At 65.7% G+C, this 25,518-nt stretch overlaps 2 protein-coding genes across 5 annotated transcripts; one reads left to right on the top strand and one right to left on the bottom strand.

Annotated features, from left to right (window-relative positions):
• Positions 1 to 669: 669 nt before the first annotated feature.
• NCAPH2 (non-SMC condensin II complex subunit H2) lies at positions 670 to 11,853 on the bottom strand. 3 transcript variants are annotated; one of them, XM_069003802.1, is made up of 21 exons: positions 11,796 to 11,853; positions 10,925 to 11,194; positions 10,737 to 10,838; positions 10,118 to 10,173; positions 9,578 to 9,653; positions 9,415 to 9,486; positions 8,019 to 8,128; positions 6,507 to 6,649; positions 6,344 to 6,430; positions 5,749 to 5,843; positions 5,113 to 5,184; positions 4,949 to 5,015; positions 3,873 to 3,980; positions 3,607 to 3,657; positions 2,464 to 2,534; positions 2,294 to 2,357; positions 2,067 to 2,135; positions 1,901 to 1,944; positions 1,445 to 1,546; positions 897 to 1,046; positions 670 to 820 (listed from the first exon to the last, which is right to left on the bottom strand). In XM_069003802.1, the coding sequence occupies exons 2-21, from the start codon at positions 11,030 to 11,032 to the stop codon at positions 671 to 673; spliced, it is 1,797 nt and encodes a 598-aa protein (XP_068859903.1). In that variant the 5' UTR covers positions 11,033 to 11,194; positions 11,796 to 11,853; the 3' UTR covers position 670. The 3 variants fall into 3 exon arrangements, with proteins under 3 accessions (XP_068859903.1, XP_068859900.1, XP_068859902.1); XM_069003799.1 differs by lacking the exon at positions 11,796 to 11,853 and having other exon boundaries at positions 10,925 to 11,200; XM_069003801.1 differs by lacking the exon at positions 11,796 to 11,853 and having other exon boundaries at positions 6,344 to 6,427; positions 10,925 to 11,108.
• A 53-nt stretch (positions 11,854 to 11,906) lies between these two features.
• Positions 11,907 to 25,153, top strand: LMF2 (lipase maturation factor 2). Of its 2 annotated transcripts, none has more exons than XM_069033548.1 (14): positions 11,907 to 12,028; positions 14,295 to 14,548; positions 15,386 to 15,414; positions 15,910 to 16,106; positions 17,121 to 17,299; positions 19,198 to 19,336; positions 20,381 to 20,515; positions 20,602 to 20,707; positions 20,908 to 21,004; positions 21,108 to 21,290; positions 21,964 to 22,132; positions 23,740 to 23,851; positions 23,936 to 24,044; positions 24,674 to 25,153. In XM_069033548.1, the coding sequence occupies exons 1-14, from the start codon at positions 11,926 to 11,928 to the stop codon at positions 25,004 to 25,006; spliced, it is 2,145 nt and encodes a 714-aa protein (XP_068889649.1). In that variant the 5' UTR covers positions 11,907 to 11,925; the 3' UTR covers positions 25,007 to 25,153. The 2 variants fall into 2 exon arrangements, with proteins under 2 accessions (XP_068889649.1, XP_068889640.1); XM_069033539.1 differs by having other exon boundaries at positions 23,933 to 24,044.
• The last annotated feature ends 365 nt before the right edge of the window (positions 25,154 to 25,518 follow it).

The following is a 25,518-nucleotide window of genomic DNA, read 5'->3' as shown; positions in this document are numbered from 1 at the left end:
CGGGTGTGTCCCGTGGGGAGGGACAGAGCCCTGGTGGGGGCTACAGCCTCCAGGGGTGTCACACGGTGGGGAGGGGACACCTGACAGCCCCCAGTGCCCCCCGGGTGTCTCCCGTGGGGAGGGACAGAGCCCTGGTGGGGGCTACAGCCTGCAGGGGTGTCACACGGCGGGGAGGGGACACCTGAGTGACCCCAGTGCCCCCCGGGTGTGTTCTGTGGGGAGGGACAGAGCCCTGGTGGGGGCTACAGCCTCCAGGGGTGTCACACGGCGGGGAGGGGACACCTGAGTGACCCCAGTGCCCCCCGGGAATGGTCAGGAGGAGAGGTTTTGGGTGGGCAGGTGGAGGGACCCCCATGGACCCCCGGGTATGTCCCATGAGGGGGAGAACATGGGTGGAGGGACCCCCACCGGACCCCACTGCCCCCCCCCAGCAGTGTCACATGGCAGGGAGGGACCCCTGCAGCCCCCCAGAAGTGTCCCATGGGGCAGGGGGCTCTGTGTAGGTGACTGGAGTGACCCCCCCCGCCAACCCCACCCCCCGCAGCCCCCCAGGCCCCTCCCCGTGGGTTGGGGGTCCCTGTGGAGGTGACCAAAGTGACCCCCAACCCCTCCCCACTGCCCCCATCCCATCCCCCTCGGAAGAGGCTTTCCCTTAGCAAAGGGGGGGGCTTTATTTGGGGCGGGGGTCCCTCTGGGAGGGCAGCTGGAAGCTCTGGAACCTCTCGTGGGCCGGGCGGGCCGAGAGCGGCCGCAGTCGCGCCGTGTCCAGCGCCGCCTCCAGCCCCGCGTCCTGCGCCAGCTCCACCACGCCGTCGTTGGCCTGCGGAGGGGACAGCGGGGTGGCCACGCGTCCTGGCGCGCCCAGAGACCCCCCCGGGGACCCCCCGAAGCCTTACCAGCTGCAGCGAGGCCAGCAGGTAGCGGCACACCTCGAACGGGGGCTGCCCGGCCACCAGGCTGGCCAGGGAGTGCCACCGGCCCGGCCCCGCGCAGCCCTCGGCCAGCGCCAGCCCGTAGGCACGGACATCGAACGGGGCACGGGTCTCCTGGGGGACAGGGAGGGTCAGGGAGTACCACGGGTCAGTGCCAGCCCATAGGCACGGACATCGAACGGGGCACGGGTCTCCTGGGGGACAGGGAGGGTCAGGGAGTGCCACGGGTCAGCGCCAGCCCGTAGGCACGGACATCGAACGGGGTCTCCTGCAGGTATGGGGGGACTTGGGGGGACAGGGGCTGTGGGGTGGGCAGGGGGCTCAGGGGTGGGTACAGGGTGCTCAGGGTGGGCAGGGGGCTGGCAGAGCCCTGCTCACCCCTGAGCCCCCTCTGCGCCTCTCTGCTCACACCGGAGCGGGCCCCCTGCCCACCCCGGGTGGTCTCTGCCCACCCTCGTCCCTTCCCACCCCAGCCCTCCCTGGGGGTCCCAGCCCACCCCGGGGGTCCGTGCCTGTTCCCGCAGCAGCGGCTCCATGCGCTCCTCCCAGAGCCGGACGTGCCGGGACAGCTCCGTCTCCTGCATGAACTTCCGGGAGCTGGCCACGAACAGCTCCTGAGGACACAGGGACGGGCATGGGGACACCCTGGCACTCCTGGGACACCCCCAACCCTCTGGGGACACCCCCAACCCTCTGGGGACACCCCGGCACTCCTGGGGACACCCCCAACCCTCTGGGGACACCCCAGCGCTCCTGGGGACACCTTGACCTTCGTTGGGACACCCCAACCCTCCCGAGGGCATCCCCAACCTTTGGGGGCAGCCTGATCCTCTGGGAAAACCCCCAACCTCTTTGGGGGGACCCCTAGCCCTCTGGGGTGACCCCAACCCTCCTGTGGGCACCCCCAACCCTCGTGGGGACCCCGTGACCCTCTGGGGCCACCGCCCCGTCCCCACACCAGCACCTACCACGTGTCCTCGCACCAGCTCCTCGTATGAGGGTTCAGGGGGGTCTGTGGGGAAAGGGGGTCACCAGAGGGGGGGGCAGCACCCAGCCACACCCGCGGGGGGGACCGGGGACCCCCAGGGACAGACAGGGTGGGGAATTTTGGGGGGCAAAGGGTGGGCAGCTCACCCAGGGATCCTTCCCCCAGCTCCTCTGACGCCTCGGGCTCCATGTCCTCGGGCTCCACAAAATCATCCTCTGCTGGGACGGGGACACCCCTCAGTGCCCCCCTAGAACCCCCTCAGTGCCCCCAGGACCACCCCCAACCCTCTGGGACCCCCCCCCCTTCCCCAGCCCTCCGGGAGGGATGACCAGGCCCCCAGGCAGGAGGGATTTGGGATTCGGGGTTCCAGCACCTGCCCCTTCCTCGCAGTCGGCCCCGCGCTCCTGCTGCTCCAGCTCCGGCTCCCACGGCGGCTCCTGGGGGGGAGGAACAGCCCTGAGGCCCCCCCCCGAGGACCCCCAGAGCGTGGGAAGGGGGTGCCGGCCCCCCCCTGCCCCCCAGCGTAGCCCCCACCCCACTCACCCCCCGGCTCTGGAGCTTCCTGTGCGCCGCCAGCCGCTCCTTGAAGTGCCGCCAGTACAGCAGCTCCAGGTCTGTGGGGATCGGGAACGGCCATTTGGGGCGGCCCCTCTGCGCCCCCCAAAGCACAAACTCCCCCCCAAGCCCTTCCCAGGCTCCCCTTGCCCACCTTTGGGGTGCCCTTCCCCTTTATCCTCCTCCCACGGCAGGAGCTGGTGTCCATCCCCCCCAGTTTTGGGGTGCCCTTCCCCTCTATCCCCTCCCCTCTGCAGGAGCCAGTCCCATGTGTCCCCCTCATAGAGTTTTGGGGTGTCCTTCCCCTCCATCCTGTCCCTGTCACAGGACAGGGTCAGTTTTGGGGTGTCCATCCTGTCCCTGATGCAGGACAGGGTCAGTTTTGGGGTGTCCTTCCCCTCCATCCTGTCCCTGATGCAGGACAGGGTCAGTTTTGGGGTGTCCTTCCCCTCCATCCTGTCCCTGATGCAGGACAGGGTCAGTTTTGGGGCGTCCTTCCCCTCCATCCTGTCCATGATGCAGGACAGGGTCAGTTTTGGGGTGCCCTTCCCCTCCATCCTGTCCCTGATGCAGGACAGGGTCAGTTTTGGGGTGCCCTTCCCCTCCATCCTGTCCCTGATGCAGGACAGGGTCAGTTTTGGGGTGTCCTTCCCCTCCATCCTGTCCCTGATGCAGGACAGGGTCAGTTTTGGGGTGTCCTTCCCCTCCATCCTGTCCCTGATGCAGGACAGGGTCAGTTTTGGGGTGTCCTTCCCCTCCATCCTGTCCCTGATGCAGGACAGGGTCAGTTTTGGGGTGTCCTTTCCGTCCATCCTGTCCCTGCCACAGTACAGGGTCAGTTTTGGGGTGTCCATCCTGTCCCTGATGCAGGACAGGGTCAGTTTTGGGGTGTCCTTCCCCTCCATCCTGTCCCTGCTGCAGTACAGGGTCAGTTTTGGGGTGTCCTTTCCGTCCATCCTGTCCCTGATGCAGGACAGGGTCAGTTTTGGGGTGTCCTTTCTGTCCATCCTGTCCCTGCCGCAGGACAGGGTCAGTTTTGGGGTGTCCTTCCCCTCCGTGCCCTCCCCAGTGCAGGATCCAGTCCCTGGTGTCCCCCAGGACTGGGAATGTCCCTGCCCGTGTCCCCCTCACCTGCAAACGTGGGGCCCTTCCTCCTTTTCCGGCCCTCTGTGACGGTGTTGTCTGGGGGGGAGCAGACCAGGGGTCATTGGATGGGAATTCCACGGATTTATCCAAGTTGGAAAAGCCCCCTGAGCCCACCAAGACCCCCCCAGCACTGCCAAGGCCACCCCTGCCCATGTCCCCAAGTGCCACGGCACTTAACAGGGCTGTTAAATCCCTCTAAAATCGGAGCTTTTGAAACCCTTTTGGATCCCGATCCCGCGGGAATCACTCACAGGCTGTAGAGAACCAGCCCATGAAATCCTGGAGCTTCCTCGGGGCCCTCCTCTTCCTCTTGCCTCCAGCCACGTACTCCAGGCCCTGCGGCACCAGGAAGGGCGTCCCTGCAGGTGACACAGGTGACACTGGGTGTGCGGCCACCCCGAGGGGCTGGGATGGGCAAGGGGGCCCCACTGGATGTTGTGGGGCTGGGAGTGACCCGAGGTGGGGACGGGAGTGACCCGAGGTGGGGATGAGAGTGACCCGAGGTGGGGACAGGAGTGACCCAAGGTGGGGCTGGGAGTGACCCGAGGTGGGGACAGGAGTGACCCAAGGTGGGGCTGGGAGTGACCTGAGGTGGGGCTGGGAGTGACCCAAAGTGGGGCTGGGAGTGACCCGAGGTGGGGACGGGAGTGACCCGAGGTGGGGACGAGAGTGACCCGAGGTGGGGCTGGGAATGACCCGAGGTGGGGCTGGGAGTGACCCGAGGTGGGGACAGGAGTGACCGAGGTGGGGACGGGAGTGACCTGAGGTGGGGCTGGGAGTGACCCGAGGTGGGGACAGGAGTGACCCGAGGTGGGGCTGGGAATGACCCGAGGTGGGGCTGGGAGTGACCTGAGGTGGGGCTGGGAGTGACCCGAGGTGGGGACGGGAGTGACCCAAGGTGGGGCTGGGAGTGACCCGAGGTGGGGCTGGGAATGACCCAAAGTAAGGCTGGGAGTGACCCAAAGTGGGGACAGGAGTGACCCCTGTGGGGCCAGGAATGACTCTCCCATGGGACTGGGAATGACCCACCATGGAGCTGGGAATGCTGAGGGATATGGGGCCAGGAATGACCCTCCATGGACTGGGAATGACTATCTGTGGGGCTGGGGACACTGAGGGACACGTGGCCAGGAATGACCCTCCATGGGCTGGGACTGACCAGCTGCAGGGCCCGGAATGACCCCTGTGGGAGCAGGAATGACCAACTGTGGGGCTGGGAACATTGAGGGACACATGGCCAGGAATGACCCTCTGTGGGCTGGGAATGACCCCTGTGGGCCGTGCTGTCCCTGCACCCCCAGAACGCCCCAACTTGCCCCAAAAATACCTTTCCTAAAGGGCTTCTCCTCGGAGTCTGCGAAGGGGTCGAGGCTCTGCCATGGATCCGGCTCCTCCTGGCACAGGGGTGACGATGGGCAGGGGCACCGGGGTACCCCAGGGGGTCCCATCCCGCCCGGATTTGGGATCTGCCCGGCTCCGGGCCCCCCTTACCTTGCTGTGGGCTTTGGGGTCCTGGCTGGGGGGTCTCTCCCGTAGGATGTACCCCCGGGACTGGGGCGTGCTCTGGGGGACACGGAGAGGGACACTGAGGGACAGGGGGATCACAGGGAAGGGCTGGGGAGCTCCAGGGTCTGGGGAAGGAGCTGGAGGCTCCATGAAGGAGTGAGGGGTGGCAGGGATAGAGAGACGGGATCTGGGGAAGGAGCAGGGACATCTGGGGTCTGGGGAAGGAGTGGGGAATCCCAGGGGTCTGGGGAAGGAGTGAGGGACTCCCGGGAAGGAACGAGGGGCTCCAGGGCTCCAGGGAAGGAACACAAGGCTCTGGGGCTCCAGGGAAGGAGTGGGGAGCTGTGGGGGTCCAGGGAAGGAACAAGGGGCTCTGAGGAAAGGGGCAAAGGGATCCAGGGAAGGAACATGAGCTTAGGGTCTCCAGGACACCAAGGAGGGAGTGAGGGGTTCCTGGGAAGGGGTGAGGGACAACAGGGCTCTCTCTGGGAAGGAACAAGAGGCTCCAGGGATCTGGGAAAGGAACACGAGGCTCTGGGGCTCCATGGATCATGGGAAGGAGCTCCATGGATCCAAGGAAGGAGCAGAGTCAGTCCCCCACAAGGCCCTGCCCCCACAGACCCTCTGAGCCTCAATGTGTTCGTTAGGGACCAGAGTCACTTCCATGTCATCCCCCAGGGCCTCGGGAGTGTCGTCATCGTCAGGTCCTGCAGCACCTGGAGGACAGGTGGGAATGGGCAGAGGCCGGAGAAGCTTCCAGGACCCCCCATTCCTATATTGTCTGCCAAGGAATCCCCCCTGGAGCTTCTCCTGCCGGGGCCAAGGGGCAGCAGAGGGCAGGAGCAGGGAATTGTGGAGTTGGCTGGGTTGGAGAAATCCCTCAGAGCCCGAATCCAACCGTTCCCAGCACTGCCAGGGCCACCACTGCCCCTGTCCCCAAATGCCACATCCACAGGGACGTGAAACCCCTCCAGGGATGGGAGCAGCCCTTTCCAGGAGGGAATTCCCCAACACCCACCCTGCCCCTCCCCTGGCCCAGCCTGAGGCCGTTCCCTCTCTCCTGTCCCTGTTCCCTGGGAGCAGAGCCCGACCCCCCCCGCCTGTCCCCTCCTGTCAGGGACTTGTGGAGGGATGAATTCACCCCTCACCCTCCTCTCCAGCATCCTGGAGGGACACAGGGACACCTGGATGTCCCTGAGCAGGTGCCACCGCTCACCTGCCTCCTCGGGGACGCTCAGTGCCGGCTCCGGGGCCGTGCCGCAGCCAGCGCTCGGGGGCTCCGTGGGGCCGGATCCTGGAGCTGCTGCCAGGGGACGGTGACGGTGAGCTCCTGGTTGAGCTCCTGGCAGTGACAGTGACACCCCAGAGCCCCCCCGTACCTGTGGCTGCAGCCAGGGGCTGCTCCAGCTGCAGGTCGGTGGGGCAGAACTTGGCCGTCTCCAGCAGGAAGGCGCCGGAGGCGTGGGAGGTGCAGGTGTTCATCTGGAAATCCCAGCGGCTCCCCAGGACCTCCCCGCTCCCGCTGTGGGAAATCCCGTCAGGGATCCCCCCACACAACCCTGGGGGGTCCCCAACGTCCCCTGGGCCAGCCCAGGGTCACCCCAGCCCTCCCAGCAGCACGGGACTGCCCGGATGTCCCTGCACATCCCGGGGTGTTCCTGCTCCTCGCCAGAGCCCCGAAGGAATTGTGCATTTAGCCTGAGGGAGCCTGGCTGGGGCAGGGGAGGGGACAGGGACAGTCCCAGCCAGGGATTGGAGCAGGGAAAGGAACAGGGACAATCCCATCCAAGGATCCCAAATGGAGCAGGGGAAGGGACAGGGACAGTCCCAGCCAGGGATTGGAGCAGGGAAAGGGACAGGGACAATCCCACCCAAGGATCCCAACTGGAGCAGGGAAAGGAACAGGGACAATCCCATCCAAGGATCCCAAATGGAGCAGGGAAAGGGACAGGGACAGTCCCAGCCAGGGATTGGAGCAGGGAAAGGGACAGCGACAATCCCATCCAAGGATCCCAAATGGAGCAGGGAAAGGGACAGGGACAGTCCCAGCCAGGGACTGGAGCAGGGAAAGGGACAGGGACAATCCCACCCAAGGATCCCAAATGGAGCAGGGAAAGGGACAGGGACAGTCCCAGCCAGGGATTGGAGCAGGGAAAGGAACAGGGACAGTCCCATCCAAGGATCCCAAATGGAGCAGGGAAAGGGACAGGGACAGTCCCAGCCAGGGATCCTAAATGGAGCAGGGGAAGGGACAGGGACAATCCCATCCAAGGATCCCAACTGGAGCTGGAAAGGGGACAGGGACAATCCCAGCCAGGGATCCCAACTGGAGCAGGGGAGGGGACAGGGACAGTCCCAGCCAGGGATTGGAGCAGGGAAAGGGACAGCGACAATCCCATCCAAGGATCCCAAATGGAGCAGGGAAAGGGACAGGGACAGTCCCAGCCAGGGATTGGAGCAGGGGAAGGAACAGGGACAATCCCATCCAAGGATCCCAACTGGAGCTGGAAAGGGGACAGGGACAATCCCAGCCAGGGATCCCAACTGGAGCAGGGGAGGGGACAGGGACAGTCCCAGCCGGGGACTGGAGCAGGGGAAGGGACAGGGACAATCCCACTCAAGGATCCCAACTGGAAAGGGACAGGGGACAATCCCACCCAAGGATCCCAACTGGAAAGGGACAGGGGACAATCCCAGCCAGAGATCCCAACTGGAGCAGGGAAAGGGACGGGGGACAGTCCCAGCCAGGGATCCCAGTTGGAGCAGGGGAGGGGACAGGGACAATCCCAGCCAGGGATCCGAGCTGGAGCAGGAGAGGGGACAGGGACAATCCCAGCCAGGAATCCCAGCTGGAGCTGGAAAGGGGACAGGGACACTGCCAGGAGTGGCACCTCAAGAGGGGATCCTTCTTCTTCTCCGCCTCGTCCAGGGGCACCACGGACATCGGGGTCAGGCGAACGATGTTCACGGCCCGGCAGGGGATGGGAAGTGCGGAGAGAGCCTGGGAAAGGGGGCATTGTCCCCAAAGCCACCACCCTGCTGGGTGGGCCCGGGGCTCACCCGGGAAAATGCTGCCGTGGGGGGAGGAAAGGGGGAAAAGGAGGGGGAAAAGAGGGATAAGAGGAGGAAAAGGAGGAAGAAAAAGAGGAAGAAGGAGAAGGAAAAGGAGGGGGAAAAGGAGGGATAAAAAGAGGGATAAGAGGAAGAAAAAGAGAAAGAAGAAGGAAAAAAAGGGGGGAAAGGAGAGGGAAAAGGAGGAATAAAAAGAAGGATAAGAGAAAGAAAAAGAGAAAGAAGAAGGAAAAAAAGGGGGGAAAGGAGGGGGAAAAGGAAGGACAAAAAGAGGGATAAGAGAAAGAAAAAGAGGAAGAAGAAGGAAAAAAAGGGGGGAAAGGAGAGGGAAAAGGAGGAATAAAAAGAAGGATAAGAGGAAGAAAAAGAGGAAGAAGAAGGAAAAAAAGGGGGGAAAGGAGAGGGAAAAGGAGGAATAAAAAGAAGGATAAGAGGAAGAAAAAGAGGAAGAAGAAGGAAAAAAAGGGGGGAAAGGAGAGGGAAAAGGAGGAATAAAAAGAAGGATAAGAGGAAGAAAAAGAGGAAGAAGAAGAAGGAAAAAAGGGGGAAAAGGAGGAATAAAAAGAAGGGTAAGAGGAAGAAAAGGAGGAAGAAAAAGAGAAAAGAGGAAAAGGAAAAAAAGGAGGAAAAGGAGGGGGGAAAGGAGGGATAAAAAGAGGAATAAGAGGAAGAAAAGGAGGGAGAAAAAGAGGAAGGAGGAGAAGGAAAAAGAGAGAGAAAAGGAGAAAAAAGGTGGGAAAAAGGAGGGATGAGCAGAAGAATAAAAGGACGGGTAAAAGGAGGAAAATGAGTGGTAAACAAGAGGAAAAAGAGTAAAAGGACAAAAAGGAGGGATAAAAGGGAAGATAAAAGGATAAAAGGAAGGATAAAAAGAGGAAGAAAGGATAAAAGGAGAAAAAGGAAAGATAAAAAGAGAAAAAGGAAGGATAAAAAGAGGAAGAAAAAGAAAGATAGAAGAAAAAGGAAGGATAAAAAAAGAAGAAAAAGAAAGATAAAAGGAGAGAAAGGAAGGATGAAAAGAGAAAAAAAAAGGTAAAAGGAGAAAAAGGATGAAAGAAGAAAAAGTAAGGATAAAAAGAGGAACAAAAGTAGAGATGAAAGGAGAAAAAGGAAGGATAAAAGGAAGAGCAAAAGGAAAGCTAAAAGGAGAAAAAAGGATAAAAGGAGACAAAGGAAGGATAAAAAGAGGGGTAAAAGGCACCTGGTTCCTCTTACCGCACGCTGCCGGTTCCTCCTCGTGGTCCCGCTGGCCTGGCTGGTTTCCAGGATGTCATCCAGGGACAGGAACTGCCAGGAAAACCCCACCAGTGTCACCCCAGCTCCGAGGGACACCGAGGGAGCCCCGGGAGCAGCACACGGAGCACAGCACCGGCCTCACCTCCTTCGCCTTGCCCGTGAGGGCGGCGCGGGCATCCCGGCTGTCGAGGCACAGGGAGGTGGGAAGCTTCTCCTTCCTGGGGAAAGACGGGCTCAGGATCCGTGGGAGTGCTGGGAAAGGCTCCCTGCAGCCCCGCTGCGGCCCCTCCAGGTGGGAAAATCCCCCGGCAGGATGGGGTTTGCCCTCCTGTTCGTGGCGGGGTGGGAGTCCCAAGGAGCCGGCAGCACGTTCCAAAGGGATTTTCCTTTTGGAAAAGGCTCCCTCGGGCTCCTCTGGACCCCTAAACCACCATGGACCAGGAGAAAAATCATCCCAGATTTCGTTTGTTGTCCCCGTGCATCCTTTGATGTCTTTCCTAAGCCTGGGATGCACCTGCCAGGGCAGGAACGGGAGTGGGAATGGCCCGGGATCAGGGCAGCTTCTGCAAGGCAAACCTCCCCCTGGGAAGGGAAAATCCCTCTGGGAAGGGAAAATCCCACTGGGAAAGGAAAATCCTTCTGGGAAGGGAAAATCCCTCTGGGAAGGGAAAATCCCACTCACTTTTTCTTGAAGATGCTGTCCAGTGCCTGGTGGACCAGCATGTACAGGTGTTCCACCTGGAAAACAGCGCCTGGAGCTGGGAAAGGGGGGAGCAGCTCCTGGGAAAGCCCCTCCACCTGAGGGACTCCCCCCTTCCCGTTATCCCGGGGCAGCTGGAGTTCAATCCATGGGGTCTCGTTGTTCTCTTCCCCTTTTTTTCAGCCATTCTGAGGCCAGATTTGGGGAAATCCCTGGAATTTGGAGCAGCCTGGGGCAGTGGGAGGTGTCCCTGCCCACGGTGGCACTGGATGGGCTTTGAGGTCCCTTCCCACCCAACCATTCCAGGATTTTGTGGTCAAAAACATTCGATGTCCCATGATTTTGTGGCGAAGCAAGATTTTATATCCCACCCTCTGGAGAGAATCTGGAGAGCAGCCAAACTCCTGCTCCTCCCCGGGGCTGCCAACACCTACAAAGGGACCAAATTTTGGGCCGATGAACTGAAATCCTTTCGTTCCCATCAACGACTCAAAGCCAAAGGGGGATTCCGGGGCGACCCCATGGACTTGTGGCGGCTCAGGGATCACGGAATGGGCCCGGCACAGGATCAGGGTGGGGCAGGGGTCACCTGCATCCTCACCTTCTTGCTGTAGATGCAGGCAGAGCCCTGGATCAGCATCGCTGCCTCCAGGAAATTCATGGTGGTTTTCCCGTTGTCGAAGGAAATGCTGATCTGATCCAGCTGGGAAAGGCAGGGAGGGAGCGGCTGAGTCCCGGCGGGATTCGGGGTGGCACAGGGGCAGGGCTGAGGCGGGGTGACGCCGTTACCTCCCCCAGGTACTCGGCGAGCTGGGCGGCCACATCCACCTCCCAGTTCTTGGTGAGGTCCCGGATGGGCTGCAGCAGGTGCAGGAAGCGGGAATCCGCCTCGTCCATGCTGGAATGCCGGCTGGAGAGACCCCCCCGGGGCCCCAGAGGCAGCCCCAAAGCGCGCAGCTCCGGAGAAAGGATCCCACAGGGAATGCTCCGGGCGCGGCTCACCGGGAGCGCGGGGCAGGGCACATCCCGGCAGGAATCTTTGCGGGAATCCCGGCTCGGCTGCATTGAAGCGGGAGGACACTCCAGGCAACGGGGAATTATTGCTGGGGCTGGAAAACCCCGACCCCGACCCCCAGATTCCAACCCCGGTCCCGATTCTGGCCCTGATCGTGAGCCCAGCCCCAGTTCCCACCCAGCCCCGGTCCCAGCGCTGCCCCTGGCTCTGACTCCGGCCCTGATCGCCATCCTGACCTCGATGCGATTCCGACCCTGCTTCTGACCCCGACCCCAATTCCCAGCCCTAACTCTATCCCGGTCCCGATCCCAATCCCAGCCTCAGTCCCGGCCCTGACCCCGATCCCGAACCCGCTCTGCAGCCCCATCCCAACGCCGAGATCCCGACCCTGACTCTTATCCCGATCCCATCCCTATCCCGACCCCTCACCTGACCCCGACCCCAACTCCCATCCCTAGCTCTACCCCGCTCCCAATCCCGACCCTGATCCCGATTCCAAGCCCAACTTCAATTCCGATCTTGATGCAGATCCCAATCCCCATCCCAATCCCTACCCCAACCGCGATCTCAACCTCAATACCAATCCCGGTCCCGCTCCCGGTCCCGCTCCCGATCCCGATCCCGATCCCGCTCCCCGCCCCTCACCGGCCCCTCCTCATCCCGCGATCGCCGCCGCCATTTTCGTCCTTCCCGCGCTCCGTGACGCGCCCCGCGCGCCGCTAACGTCACGGCGCCGCTGACGTCACCGCCGCGCGCCGCCGGGCCCGGGGCCGCCATGGCCGCCATGGGGGAGCCGGCGCGGCCGCGGACGCTGTTCCTGGCCGGGCTGGCCGCGGTCTACATCGCCGCCTTCGGCTCCCTCTACGTGCAGATCCCCGGTACCGCCCCGGGGGCAGCCGCGGAGGGGCCGGGGGAACTGGGACAGAGCCGGGAGTGGGGCCGGGGGAACGGGGATAGAGCCGGGAGTGGGGCTGGGAGTGGGAACCGGGATAGAGCCGGGAGTGGGGCTGGGAGAACGGGGATAGAGCCGGGAGTGGGGCCGGGGGAACCGGGACAGAGCCGGGAGTGGGGCCGGGGAACCGGGATAGAGCCGGGAGTGGGGCTGGGAGTGGGAACCGGGATAGAGCCGGGAGTGGGGCTGGGGGAACCGGGACAGAGCCGGGAGTGGGGCCGGGGAAACGGGACAGAGCCGGGAGTTGGGCTGGGAGAACGGGGATAGAGCTGGGAGTGGGGCCGGGGGAACCGGGATAGAGCCGGGAGTGGGGCCGGGAGAACGGGGATAGAGCCGGGAGTGGGGCTGGGGAATGGGGATAGAGCTGGGAGTGGGGCCGGGAGAACGGGGACAGAGCCGGGAGTGGGGCTGGGAGAACGGGGATAGAGCCGGGAGTGGGGCCGGGGGAACCGGGATAGAACCGGGAGTGGGGCTGGGGGAACCGGGACAGAGCCGGGAGTGGGGCCGGGGGAACCGGGATAGAGCTGGGAGTGGGGCTGGGGGAACCGGGATAGAGCCGGGAGTGGGGCTGGGAGAACGGGGCTAGAGCCGGGAGTGGGGCCGGGAGAACGGGGACAGAGCCGGGAGTGGGGCTGGGAGAACGGGGATAGAGCCGGGAGTGGGGCTGGGGGAACCGGGATAGAGGCGGGAGTGGGGCTGGGAGTGGGAACCGGGATAGAGCCGGGAGTGGGGCCGGGGAACCGGGATAGAGCCGGGAGTGGGGCCGGGGAACCGGGATAGAGCCGGGAGTGGGGCTGGGGGAACCGGGACAGAGCTGGGAGTGGGGCTGGGAGTGGGAACCGGGATAGAGGCGGGAGTGGGGCCGGGGGAACGGGGACAGAGCCGGGAGTGGGGCTGGGGAACCGGGACAGAGCCGGGAGTGGGGCTGGGGAACGGGGATAGAGCCGGGAGTGGGGCTGGGAGAACGGGGATAGAGCCGGGAGTGGGGCCGGGGGAACCGGGATAGAGCCGGGAGTGGGGCCGGGGGAACGGGGATAGAGCCGGGAGTGGGGCTGGGGAATGGGGATAGAGCCGGGAGTGGGGCCGGGGGAACCGGGACAGAGCCGGGAGTGGGGCCGGGGAACCGGGATAGAGCCGGGAGTGGGGCTGGGAGTGGGAACCGGGATAGAGCCGGGAGTGGGGCTGGGGGAACCGGGACAGAGCCGGGAGTGGGGCCGGGGAAACGGGACAGAGCCGGGAGTTGGGCTGGGAGAACGGGGATAGAGCTGGGAGTGGGGCTGGGGGAACTGGGATAGAGCCGGGAGTGGGGCCGGGGGAACCGGGATAGAGCCGGGAGTGGGGCTGGGGAACGGGGATAGAGCCGGGAGTGGGGCCGGGGAATGGGGACAGAGCCGGGAGTGGGGCCGGGGGAACGGGGATAGAGCCGGGAGTGGGGCCGGAGGAACCGGGACAGAGCCGGGAGTGGGGCTGGGGAAACCGGGACAGAGCCGGGAGTGGGGCTGGGGAAACCGGGACAGAGCCGGGAGTGGGGCTGGGAGAACGGGGATAGAGCCGGGAGTGGGGCTGGGGAATGGGGATAGAGCTGGGAGTGGGGCTGGGAGTGGGAACCGGGATAGAGCCGGGAGTGGGGCTGGGGGAACCGGGACAGAGCTGGGAGTGGGGCTGGGAGTGGGAACCGGGACAGAGCCGGGAGTGGGGCTGGGGAATGGGGATAGAGCTGGGAGTGGGGCTGGGAGTGGGAACCGGGATAGAGCCGGGAGTGGGGCTGGGGAACGGGGATAGAGCCGGGAGTGGGGCTGGGGGAAATGGGATAGAGCCGGGAGTGGGGCTGGGGGAACCGGGATAGAGCCGGGAGTGGGGCCGGGGAACCGGGACAGAGCCGGGAGTGGGGCCGGCTTTATCTCTCCGTATCCCCGTTATCACCTCCCGCTGCCCCCATCTCTCCCCGGCTCCCCTTGAGCCGCTCTCCGTCCCTTCCACGCGGCTCTGGCTCTTCCCACCTCTTCCCAATGCCAGCTGGGAAAACCGGGATGAAGGGAGGGACAACCGGGCATCATCTCCTCTGCTCGGGCGGCACCTCGGGTTTGTCCCTGCAGCAGCCGCGGCCGCGGCTGCTGCAGGGACAAACCCGAGGTGCCGCCCGAGATCCTCCCGGTTTTCCCAGGAATCCTTCATTCCCATTCCCATTCCAGGCCTGTACGGGAGAGAGGGCATCCTGCCAGCCCGCAGGGTGCTCCGGCTCAGCGGGAAGGGGCTGTGGGAGCAGCTGCGAGATTCGCCCACCTTGCTGTGGCTCAGCCCCCGCCTGGGGCTGGACACGGAGCAGGGCATGGAGCTGCTGTGCGTGCTGGGAGTGCTGGCCGCCTTCGGAGCGCTGCTCTGCGATTCCCTGCGGGATTGCCTGGTCTTCGCCCTGCTCAGGGTGTTGTACCTGTCGCTGTACCAGGTGTGGGGGCAGCAGGGGTTTTGGGGTTTTGGGGTGGGAGGTGTCGGTGGCGCGCCACGAGCTCGCTGGATTTCCCTCGCGCTCGGATGTCGGTGCTGGGAGGCACGGCTGTGGGGTCGGGGAACGGTTGGGGTGGGAGGGGAGCTGAAATCCTATTCCAGCCCCCGCGGGCAGGGATACCTCCCATTGTCCCAGGGTGCTCCAAGCCCCAATGTCCAGCCTGGCCTGGAGATGGAGAGGGACTGGAGCCAAGGGCTGGAGGGCCAGGAGCCAGGGAATGGCTTCCCAGTGCCAGAGGGCAGGGCTGGATGGGAGATGGGGAATTGGGAATTGCTGGCTGGGAGGGTGGGCAGGCCCTGGCACAGGGTGCCCAGAGCAGCTGGGGCTGCCCCTGGATCCCTGGCAGTGGCCAAGGCCAGGCTGGACATTGGGGCTGGAGCAGCCTGGCACAGTGGGAGGTGTCCCTGCCATGGCAGGGCTGGCACTGGAGGGGCTCTGAGGTCCCTTCCCACCCAACCATTCCAGGATTCCCTGAATCCTCCCTGGTGTTGGAGCTGGAGCTCCAGTGGGTCTGAGTCGGGAGTGGGGTGAGGAGGAGGAGGATTTCTCTTCCCTCCGAAATGAAGGAATTGGAGAGCAATAAATGATGGATGCGGGGCCACCCCTCCCGGGGCTGGGGCTGTCACCTCCCACTGCTCCTTGGGTTTGGCCAGAGCCCCGTGCCAGGGGGCGAGCCAGGGGTCTGTGTCCACCTCTCTCCCTGTGGAGAAGGGTCTGGGGGTGTCAGACCACCCCCCCTCCCCCCGGCTGAGCCCCCACCCCGTTCCCTCTCTGCAGGTGGGACAGGTCTTCCTCTACTTCCAGTGGTGAGTCCGACCCCCGCCACGAGGGGCTCAGAGCTGGGGGAACCTTCCTGGGCCCCCAGGGCAGGGGGTTCAGTGGGATGGGGGGCTCTGGGGAACGGGGTGGGGGTCCAGACACGGGGATCTGGGGGTCTCTGGGGTCTGGGACAAAGGGCACAGCAGGACAGGGGCTCCCCAGGATCAGGGTTGGGGGGCACAGGGGGGCTCTGGGGACCAGGACAGGGGGTATGGGATCTCTGGGGACAAGGGTGGGAGGCACAGGGGGCTCTGGGGACTGGGACCGGGGTTGTGGGGGGCTCTTGGAAGCAGGGTGGGAGGCACAGGGGGCTCTGGGGACTGGGGCACATCGGGGTGGGGGTCTCTGGGGACGGCAGGACAGCGGGGGCTCGGCAGGACGGGGTCCCCAGCCCCATGTGTGGGGCGTGGCCCTGTCCCCAAGCCCCTGTGGGGTGCAAGGTGGGGGGGTCTCAGCTCTGTGCCCCCCACACCCTCCCCCAGGGACAGCCTGCTGCTGGAGGCCGGGTTCCTGGCCGTGCTGGTGGCCCCCCTGCGCCTGCTGAGGTGGGGGTCCCCAGCCTGGAGACCCCACGACGCCGTCACCTTCTGGGGCGTGCGCTGGCTCCTCTTCCGCCTCATGTTCGCCTCGGGCGTGGTGAAGCTCACGAGCCGCTGCCCCACCTGGTGGGGGCTCACAGGTGAGGGGGGCTTCGGGGGGCTCAGGTCTTGGGGGGCTCCCCCAGTTTGAGGGGCCATGGTGCCCATGAGCCCCACATGGTGGGGCTGCAGCTTTGGGGGGGGGCAGGTTTGGGGGGCTCAGGCGTTCACCTGGAATTGCAGTGATTTGTTGGGAAATAGATTGGGAGAAACAGCCCTGTGAAGACCCTCGTGCCCCCCACCCCAATTCTGAGGCACCACTTAATTGGGAAATCCCTCCTGTTTTGCCAGGAAGGTTTCCCTGTTCTGTGTGGGTTGTACTCTACGGTGGGAAAAGCCGGTGTTAACCCAGAATTAGGGTGAATTTTTGGGAAACAGATTAGGGAAAGCCCCCGCCCCGAAGCCCCCTGTGTCCTGTGGCCCTGAGGTACCATCTAATCTGGAAGCAGAAACTTTTCCCTGTTTAGTGTTGGTTCTATTCCATGGTGGGGGGGAGGAAATCCAAATTAGCCTGGAATTCCAGTGAATTTTTGGGAAATAAATTAGGGAAAGCCTCCTGTGTCCCCCAGCCCTGAGGTACCATCTAATCTGGAAGCAGAAACTTTTCCCTGCTTAGTGTTGGTTCTATTCCATGGTGGGGGGAGAAAATCCAAATTAGCCTGGAATTCCAGTGAATTTTTGGGAAGTAGATTATGGAAAATACCACCTGGAGCCCCTCAGGGCCCCCCTGAAGCCCCCTGTGTCCTTCAGCTTCGAGATACCATTTAATTTAGAAACAGCAGCTTTTTCCTGTTTAGTGTTGGTTCTATTCCATTGTGGGGGGTGGGAAAATCCAAATTAGCCTGGAATTCCAGTGAATTTTTGGGAAATAAATTAGGGAAAGCCCCCTGTGTCCCCCAGCCCCGAGATACCATTTAATTTCGAAACAGAAGCTTTTCCCTGCTCCGTATTGCTTTTATTCCCTGGGGCGGGGGGGGGGGGGGGAAATCCAAATAAACCTGGAATTCCCGTGAATTTTCGGGAATCCTGGCAAACCCCCCTCGCCGTGCCCGCAGCGCTGACCTACCACTACGAGAGCCAGTGCATCCCCACGCCGGGCGCGTGGCTCGCCCACCAGCTGCCCGTGTGGCTGCACAAGCTCAGCGTGGTGGCCACCTACGTCATCGAGGTGGCCGTGCCCCTGCTCTTCTTCGCGCCCCTGCGCCGCCTGCGCCTCTTCGCCTTCTACTGCCAGGTGGGGAGGGGGCTCCTCGGGCCGGGGTGGGCACCCAGGGGGGCTGCACAGGGGCCGGTGTGGGCTCCTCGCTCCGTGGGTGCTGCAGGTGGGGTGGGCATGGCGCTGGAGGTGGGGCGGGCACGGCGCTGGAGGTGGGGTGGGCACGGGGCTGCAGGTGGGGTGGGCACGGGGCTGCAGGTGGGGTGGGCACGGGGCTGGAGGTGGGGCGGGCACGGGGCTGCAGGTGGGGCGGGCACGGCGCTGGAGGTGGGGCGGGCACGGCGCTGGAGGTGGGGCGGGCACGGCGCTGGAGGTGGGGCGGGCACGGGGCTGCAGGTGGGGCGGGCACGGCGCTGGAGGTGGGGCGGGCACGGGGCTGCAGGTGGGGTGGGCACGGCGCTGGAGGTGGTGGGGTGGGCACGGCGCTGGAGGTGGGGCGGGCACGGGGCTGCAGGTGGGGCGGGCACGGTGCTGGAGGTGGTGGGGCGGGCACGGGGCTGCAGGTGGGGCGGGCACGGGGCTGCAGGTGGGGCGGGCACGGCGCTGGAGGTGGGGCGGGCACGGCGCTGGAAGTGGGGTGGGCACGGGGCTGCAGGTGGGGCGGGCACGGCGCTGGAAGTGGGGTGGGCACGGGGCTGCAGGTGGGGCGGGCACGGCGCTGGAGGTGGGGTGGGCACGGGGCTGCAGGTGGGGTGGGCACGGCTCTGGAGGTGGGGCGGGCACGGCGTTGGAGGTGGTGGGGCGGGCACGGGGCTGGAGGTGGGGTGGGCACGGCGCTGGAGGTGGGGTGGGCACGGGGCTGGAGGTGGGGTGGGCACGGTGCTGGAGGTGGGGCGGGCACGGCGTTGGAGGTGGTGGGGCGGGCACGGCGCTGGAGGTGGGGCGGGCACGGGGCTGGAGGTGGGGTGGGCACGGCGCTGGAGGTGGTGGGGTGGGCACGGCGCTGGAAGTGGGGTGGGCACGGGGCTGGAGGTGGGGTGGGCACGGTGCTGGAGGTGGTGGGGTGGGCACGGCGCTGCAGGTGGGGTGGGCACGGCGCTGGAGATGGGGTGGGCACGGCGCTGGAGGTGGGGTGGGCACGGCGTTGGAGGTGGTGGGGTGGGCACGGCGTTGGAGGTGGTGGGGTGGGCACGGCGCTGCAGGTGGTGGGGCGGGCACGGGGCTGGAGGTGGGGCGGGCACGGGGCTGGAAGTGGTGGGGTGGGCACGGCGCTGGAGGTGGGGTGGGCACGGGGCTGGAAGTGGTGGGGCGGGCACGGCGCTGGAGGTGGGGTGGGCACGGCGCTGGAGGTGGTGGGGTGGGCACGGGGCTGGAAGTGGTGGGGCGGGCACGGCGCTGGAGGTGGGGTGGGCATGGCGCTGGAGGTGGGGTGGGCACGGCGCTGCAGGTGTTAGGGTGCCCCGTGTCCTGTGTGCTCTGCCCCCCAGCCCTGTGAAGCCCCATGGGTCCCTTTGTGCCCCCGGTTGTGCCAGGGGGGTCCCCATGGGGGGTTTCCCAGGGCTGGGCTGGGCTCCTCGCTCTGTGGGCACTGCTGGTGCCGTGCCCAGTGTCCTCTGCCCCCCCGTCCAGTGACCCCCTCCCAGTCCTGTGACCCCCATGGTGGCCCCTGGCATGGCCAGGAGAGCCCAGGGGCTCCTTGGGGGCTGCGGTTGGTTCCTGGCGCTGCGGGCACCGGGAGCTGGGGTGGTCACAGTGCTGCTGGTGCCGTGCCCAGTGTCCTCTGCCCCCCCGTCCAGTGACCCCCTCCCAGCCCTGTGAGACCCCCGCTGTGCCAGGGGGATCCCATGGGGGTCTCCCAGGACTGGGGTTGGCTCTCGCTGTGGGCACTGCGAGATGAGGTGACCACGCTGGTGGTGCTGGTTGGGGTGTGCCCGGTGTCCTCTGTGACCCCCCAGCCCCACCCTGTCCCCGCCCAGGTCCTGCTGCAGGTCCTCATCATCCTCACGGGCAACTACAACTTCTTCAACGCGCTGACCATCGTGCTGGCCTTCTCCCTGCTGGATGAGGAGCACGTGGGGCGCTGGCTGGGCCAGCCCCGCAAGAGGCACGGCAGTGGTGAGAGCCCGGGAGCCCCGTTTGGGGTGGGGGACACCTTCCCAGAGCAGACAGGGCACACAGGACGTCGTGGCCACGCTCTGGGAGCTGCTGCTGGCGTGGTCCCTCACCCACCCTGGGGCAGGGGCTGTGCCCATGGGGACCCCGGGGCTGTGGGGCACAGCTGTGGGATCAGGGAATGGTTGGGGTGGGAAGGGACCTAAAATCCCATCCCATTCCAGTCCCCGTGGGTAGGGACACCTCCCACTGTCCAGCCCGAATGTCCAGCCTGGCTTGGAGATGCAGAGGGACTGGGGCCAAGGGCTGGAGGGACAGGACACAGGGAATGGCTTCCCAGTGCCAGAGGGCAGGGCTGGATGGGAGATTGGGAATTGGGAATTGCTGGCTGGGAGGGTGGGCAGGCCCTGGCACAGGGTGCCCAGAGCAGCTGGGGCTGCCCCTGGATCCCTGGCAGTGGCCAAGGCCAGGCTGGACATTGGGGCTGGAGCAGCCTGGCACAGTGGGAGGTGTCCCTGCCATGGCAGGGCTGGCACTGGAGGGGCTCTGAGGTCCCTTCCCACCCAACCCATTCCAGGATTCCCTGAATCCTCCCTGGTGTTGGGGCTGGAGCTCCAGTGGGTCCGAGCCGGGAGTGGGGTGAGGAGGAGGAGGATTTCTCTTCCTTCTGAAATGAGGGAATCAAGGAACAATAAATGACCCGTGTGAGGCCGTCCCTCCTGGGCTGGGGCTGTCACCTCCTGGGGGGATGCTGTCACCCCACAAGGGGCTCCCACCCCTTGGAATTCTGCATCCCAGCGTGGCTCTGCTGCTCCTGGGCCTTTCCCTCCTCGTTCTTTTTCCGTGCAGTGCTGGGAGCACTGGGACCCCTGGTTTTGGGGGGAGGGGAGGGGTCCTTTCCAGGCTGGGCAGGGGACAAGGGGACACTGTCGGAGCTGCTGCCACGTGGCCCCTCACCCACCCTGGGGCAGGCTGCTGTGCCCGTGGGTGACCCCAGGGCTGCGAGGGGGGGTCCCGGGCGGGCTCTGAGCCCCCTCCCTGCCCCAGCGTGGCCCCCCAGCCTGGGCTCGGTGCTGGCCACGCTCCTGGAGCTCAGCACCTACGGCCTCCTGCTCTACTGGACCGTCCACTACTTCGGCCTGGAGGTCAACTGGGACAAGAAACTGCTGGACTCCAAAGTGGGTAGGTCCAGGGGGCTGCGAGGACCCCGCGTGCCCCCTCCCTGCGGGGCCGGAGGGGCCGGCCCTGACCCCGGGGCTGTCCCGCAGCCTTCACCTACCACGAGTTCACGACGTGGCTGCGGACGGTGACGCTGCCGCTGGTGGGGGTGGCCTTCCTGTCCCTGTCCTGGGAGATCCTCGTGGCCATGTACCGGTGCGTGGGGGGCCCCGGGGTGTCCTGGGCCGTGGGGACACCGGGGTGACACGCTGGGAAAGGAGTGGCCCCGCTCCAGGATTTGGGAGCGGTCTGGGGGGGGTGGGGGGGTTTAACCCCTCACCCGCAGCTGGAGCCCCCCAAATTGGGGAGGCTGAGCCTCTCAGCCCCCTTACCACCCTGTTTGTGCCCCCCCGCAGCTGTGCCTGCGTCCGTGGATGCTTCTGGAAGCTCTGGGCCACCCTGCAGTGGGCCATCATGGCCACGGCCACCGTCAGCCTGTTCGCCGTCAGCCTGGTGAGGGCTGGGGGCCACGGGGGGCTCCTGGGGGCCACGGGGGCTCCTGGGGACCCTGACCCCGCCCCCCCCAGGCCGTGACAGAGCCCCCCTGCCGCCCCAGGTGCCCTTCACCTACATCGACCACGAGTCCAACGGGAAGCTGTGGCCCGGGATCCACCAGATGTTCGGGGCCGTGGAGCGCTTCCAGGTGGTCAATTCCTACGGGCTCTTCCGCAGGATGACCGGGGTCGGCGGGCGGCCGGAGGTCATCCTGGAGGGCAGCTACGACGGGCACAGCTGGACAGTGAGTGAGGGGTGGGCACAGCTGGACAGTGAGTGAGGGATGGGCACAGCTGGGCACTGAGGGATGGGCACAGCTGGACAGTGAGTGAGGGGTGGGCACAGCTGGACAGTGAGGGATGGGCACAGCTGGACACTAAAGGACAGGGCAGACCTTTCAGAGCAGTCCCACCCCATGCCATGTCACACCCAGAGTTTCCCAGGATTTGTCCCCCCCCGTACAGCCCCTGGGGACAGCACCGGGGCGTGTCGGGGTCTCTGTTCCCAATCCCATGGACAGCACCGGGGCGTGTCGGGGTCTCTGTTCCCAATCCCATGGACAGCACCGGGGCGTGTCGGGGACTCCGTTCCCAATCCCATGGACAGCACCGGGGCGTGTCGGGGTCTCCGTTCCCAATCCCATGGACAGCACCGGGGCGTGTCAGGGACTCCATCCCCAATCCCATGGACAGCACCGGGGCGTGTCGGGGTCTCCATCCCAATCCCAGGGACAGCACCGGGGCGTGTCGGGGTCTCCATTCCCAATCCCATGGACAGCACCGGGGCGTGTCGGGGTCTCTGTTCCCAATCCCATGGACAGCACCGGGGCGTGTCGGGGTCTCTGTTCCCAATCCCAGGGACAGCACCGGGGCGTGTTGGGGTCTCCATCCCCATCCCGGCCATTCCCGATCCCGCAGGAGATCGAGTTCATGTACAAGCCCGGGAACGTGAGCGCGGCCCCGGCCGTGGTGGCCCCGCACCAGCCCCGCCTGGACTGGCAGCTCTGGTTCGCCGCCCTCGGGCCCCACCAGGGCAGCCCCTGGTTCACTGCCCTGGTGCTGCGCCTGCTGCAGGGCCAGCCCGACGGTCAGCCATGGGCACGGGGCACGGCCCGGGGGGCTCGGGGGGCTCGGGGGGCCAGCCTGGGGACACGGGGGGCTCTGGGGACCCAGGGTGTGGCAAGGTCTCCCCAGCCATCCCAGTTTTGGGGTGTCCCTGTTTGGGTCCTGGGTGTCCCCCACAACATTCTGGGGTGTCTGTGTTTGCGTTGGGGTGTTCCTGCAGCCCTGGGCATGTCCCTGCCTGGGTTTGGGGTGTCCCTGGGTGTGTTGGGGTGTCTCTGTTGGGTTTAGGGTGTCCCTGGGTGTGTTGGGGTGTCCCTGGGTGTGTTTGGGGTGTCCCTGTTGGGCTTTGCGGTGTCCCTGGGTGTGTTAGGGTGTCTCTGTTGGGTTTAGGGTGTCTCTGGGTGTGTCAGGGTGTCCCTGCTGGGCTCTGAGCTGTCCCTGGGTGTGTTGGGGTGTCCCTGCTGGGCTTTGCGGTGTCCCTGAGTGTGTTTGGGGTGTCCCTGGGTGTGTTGGGGTGTCCCTGCTGGGCTCTGGGCTGTCCCTGGGTGTGTTGGGGTGTCCCTGGGTGTGTCGGGGTGTCCCTGCTGGGCTTTGTGGTGTCCCTGGGTGTGTTGGGGTGTCCCTGGGTGTGTTGGGCTGTTGGGTTTAGGGTGTCCCTGGGTGTGTCGGGGTGTCCCTGCTGGGCTCTGGGCTGTCCCTGGGTGTGTCGGGGTGTCCCTGCTGGGCTCTGGGCTGTCCCTGGGTGTGTTGGGGTGTCCCTGTTGGGCTTTGCGGTGTCCCTGGGTGTGTTAGGGTGTCTCTGTTGGGTTTAGGGTGTCTCTGGGTGTGTTGGGGTGTCCCTGCTGGGCTTTGCGGTGTCCCTGAGTGTGTTTGGGGTGTCCCTGGGTGTGTTGGGGTGTCCCTGCTGGGCTCTGGGCTGTCCCTGGGTGTGTCGGGGTGTCCCTGGGTGTGTTTGGGGTGTCCCTGGGTGTGTCGGGGTGTCCCTGCTGGGCTCTGGGCTGTCCCTGGGTGTGTTTGGGGTGTCCCTGGGTGTGTTGGGCTGTCCCTGGGTGTGTTGGGGTGTCCCTGCTGGGCTCTGGGCTGTCCCTGGGTGTGTTTGGGGTGTCCCTGGGTGTGTTTGGGGTGTCCCTGAGTGTGTCGGGGTGTCCCTGCTGGGCTCTGGGCTGTCCCTGGGTGTGTTTGGGGTGTCCCTGGGTGTGTTGGGGTGTCCCTGGGTGTGTTGGGGTGTCCCTGAGTGTGTCGGGGTGTCCCTGCTGGGCTCTGGGCTGTCCCTGGGTGTGTTGGGGTGTCCCTGAGTGTGTTGGGGTGTCCCTGCTGGGCTCTGGGCTGTCCCTGGGTGTGTTTGGGGTGTCCCTGGGTGTGTTGGGGTGTCCCTGAGTGTGTCGGGGTGTCCCTGCTGGGCTCTGGGCTGTCCCTGGGTGTGTTTGGGGTGTCCCTGGGTGTGTTTGGGGTGTCCCTGGGTGTGTTTGGGGTGTCCCTGAGTGTGTCGGGGTGTCCCTGCTGGGCTCTGGGCTGTCCCTGGGTGTGTTTGGGGTGTCCCTGGGTGTGTTGGGGTGTCCCTGAGTGTGTCGGGGTGTCCCTGCTGGGCTCTGGGCTGGCCCTGCTGGCCTCTCACGCCGTGTCCCGCAGTGATCCGGCTGGTGCAGACGGACGAGTCGCGGTACCCGTTCCACGGCCGCCCCCCGACCTTCCTGCGGGCCCAGCTCTACAAGTACTGGTTCACAGCCCCCAGCGAGGGCAGGTGAGCGGGGAGGGGTCCCCCTGCACCCCGCAGCCCCGCTCGGGGGGGGGTTTGGGGCCGCCTGACCCCCTGTCCCCGCAGCAGCCCGGGCCCGGCGCCGTGGTGGCGGCGGCAGCGCGTGCAGGAGTTCTTCCCCCGCGTGTCCCTGGGAGACCCCACGCTGGAGTCCCTGCTCAGCCAGCACGGCCTCAAGGTGGGCACGGGGCCCTGAGACCCCTCCCCGGGCACTGAGACCCCTCCCCGGGCCCTGAGCCCCTTCCTCCGACACCCCTGATCCCCCTTCCCTCGCCCCAGCTCCCTCCCTGACCCCATCCCATTGCTCTTGACCCTCTCTTCTTCACCTTGATCCCCTTCCCTCACCCCCACGCCCCTGAGCCCCCTTCCCTCTCCCCCAGGCACCCTCCCTCTCCCTCCCTGGCCCCCTTTCCTGGCCCCAAACTCTGCTTTCCCTCACCCTTGACCCCTTTCCCTCACCCTGACCCCATCTTTTGGCCCCTGTCCCCCTTCACCCGCTCCTGACCCCCCTTCCCTCCCTCATTCTCCCGACCCACTTCCCTCGCCCTTGACCCCCTGACCCCCCCTCTCCCTGGCCCCAACTCCCCCTCCCTGACCCCCTTTCTTGACCCCCTGACCCTCTTCCCTCCCCATGATCCCTTTTCAGCCCCTGAGCCCCCCTTCCCTCATCCCTGACCCTCTTCCCTCTCTTTCCCTGGTCCCCGACCCCCTTCTTCCCACACCCTGATCCCCTTTTCCGGCCCCCGGCCCTCTTCCTTTGCCCCCAGCCCCGTTGCCCGCCCCCCGCTGACCCCGCTGTCCCCCCAGGACAAGCCCCCGCTGCGGCGCCGAGGCGACGCCGTCCTGCCGCGCCTGCTGGGCTCCCTGCGCCGCCTGTGCCAGCCCTTCTCGGGCCCGGCCGTGCTCTGGTCCCTGTACCTGGTGGCCGCCACCGCGGGGCTGCTGCGGGCGCTGGCCCGGGGCTCCCGAGGGGGGCCGCCCCCCGCCCGCCACAAAGGGCCCCGCGAGCGGGGCGAGCGCAACGGGGTGCGGGGCTCGGACGGGGCACGGGGCTCGGACGGGGCACGGGGCTCGGATGGGGCGCGGGGCACGGACGGGGCACGGCCTGAGGGCCGGCACGGCAACAAGAGGAAGAAGTAGCCCCTGCGGACCCCCCAAAAACGGGGGGCGTGGAGGGGGTGGTCCCCAGATGGGGGGCAGCGCTCGGTGGACCCCGGCCCGGGAGGGCACCCCCTGTGCCAGTGCCTTCGGCACGGCGTGGCCATGCGGGAGCCGTGTGCCTGGGGACCCCTCCCCAGTGCCCAGGGACCCCTTGGGGACCCCTCAGGGCCCCCCCAGTGTTTGGGGGGGGCTCAGCACAGGTCAGGGGCTCAGAGTGGGTGGGGGCTCTGTGCCCGCGGGCTGGAGCAGTTTGGGCAGTGCCAGCCCTCCGGTTACCCTGCCCAGCCCCTCAGGTCACTTCGGGGTGTCCCCCCCCGGCACTTTGGGGTGCTCCCGCCGCGCCCCCTTCCCCTCCCCGCCGCGGGCTCCGCCCGTCCTGCGCTTCCTCCCCCCCCCGCCCCGAGCCCAGAGGTTTCCTATAATTTTCTAATTAAAGCCTTTGACATTCCAGCCCTGCAGCTCTCCTGGGATTTGGGGGGGGGGGGGGGGCG

The sequence above is a fragment of the Aphelocoma coerulescens genome, chromosome 1A (genome assembly GCF_041296385.1).
Source record: "Aphelocoma coerulescens isolate FSJ_1873_10779 chromosome 1A, UR_Acoe_1.0, whole genome shotgun sequence".
Taxonomy (NCBI): Eukaryota; Metazoa; Chordata; class Aves; order Passeriformes; family Corvidae; genus Aphelocoma; species Aphelocoma coerulescens.
The sequence above is the reverse complement of the archived record's forward strand: the minus strand, read 5'-3'. Positions and strand labels throughout refer to the sequence as shown.

What these genes read in the sequence shown, in the direction of transcription:
- NCAPH2 (XM_069003799.1), bottom strand. Translation starts at nt 11,200, where the DNA reads ATGCAGCCGAGCCGGGATTCCCGCAAAGATTCCTGCCGGGATGTGCCC. An exon ending in GGGCTGGTTCTCTACAGCCT is followed by an intron (nt 3,658 to 3,872) that starts GTGAGTGATTCC and finishes GCTCCCCCCCAG; the next exon opens with ACAACACCGTCACAGAGGGC. An exon ending in GCTGGGGGAAGGATCCCTGG is followed by an intron (nt 1,945 to 2,066) that starts GTGAGCTGCCCA and finishes CTTTCCCCACAG; the next exon opens with ACCCCCCTGAACCCTCATAC.
- LMF2 (XM_069033539.1), top strand. Translation starts at nt 11,926, where the DNA reads ATGGCCGCCATGGGGGAGCCGGCGCGGCCGCGGACGCTGTTCCTGGCC. An exon ending in GTCTTCCTCTACTTCCAGTG is followed by an intron (nt 15,415 to 15,909) that starts GTGAGTCCGACC and finishes ACCCTCCCCCAG; the next exon opens with GGACAGCCTGCTGCTGGAGG. An exon ending in ACGACGGGCACAGCTGGACA is followed by an intron (nt 21,291 to 21,963) that starts GTGAGTGAGGGG and finishes CCGATCCCGCAG; the next exon opens with GAGATCGAGTTCATGTACAA.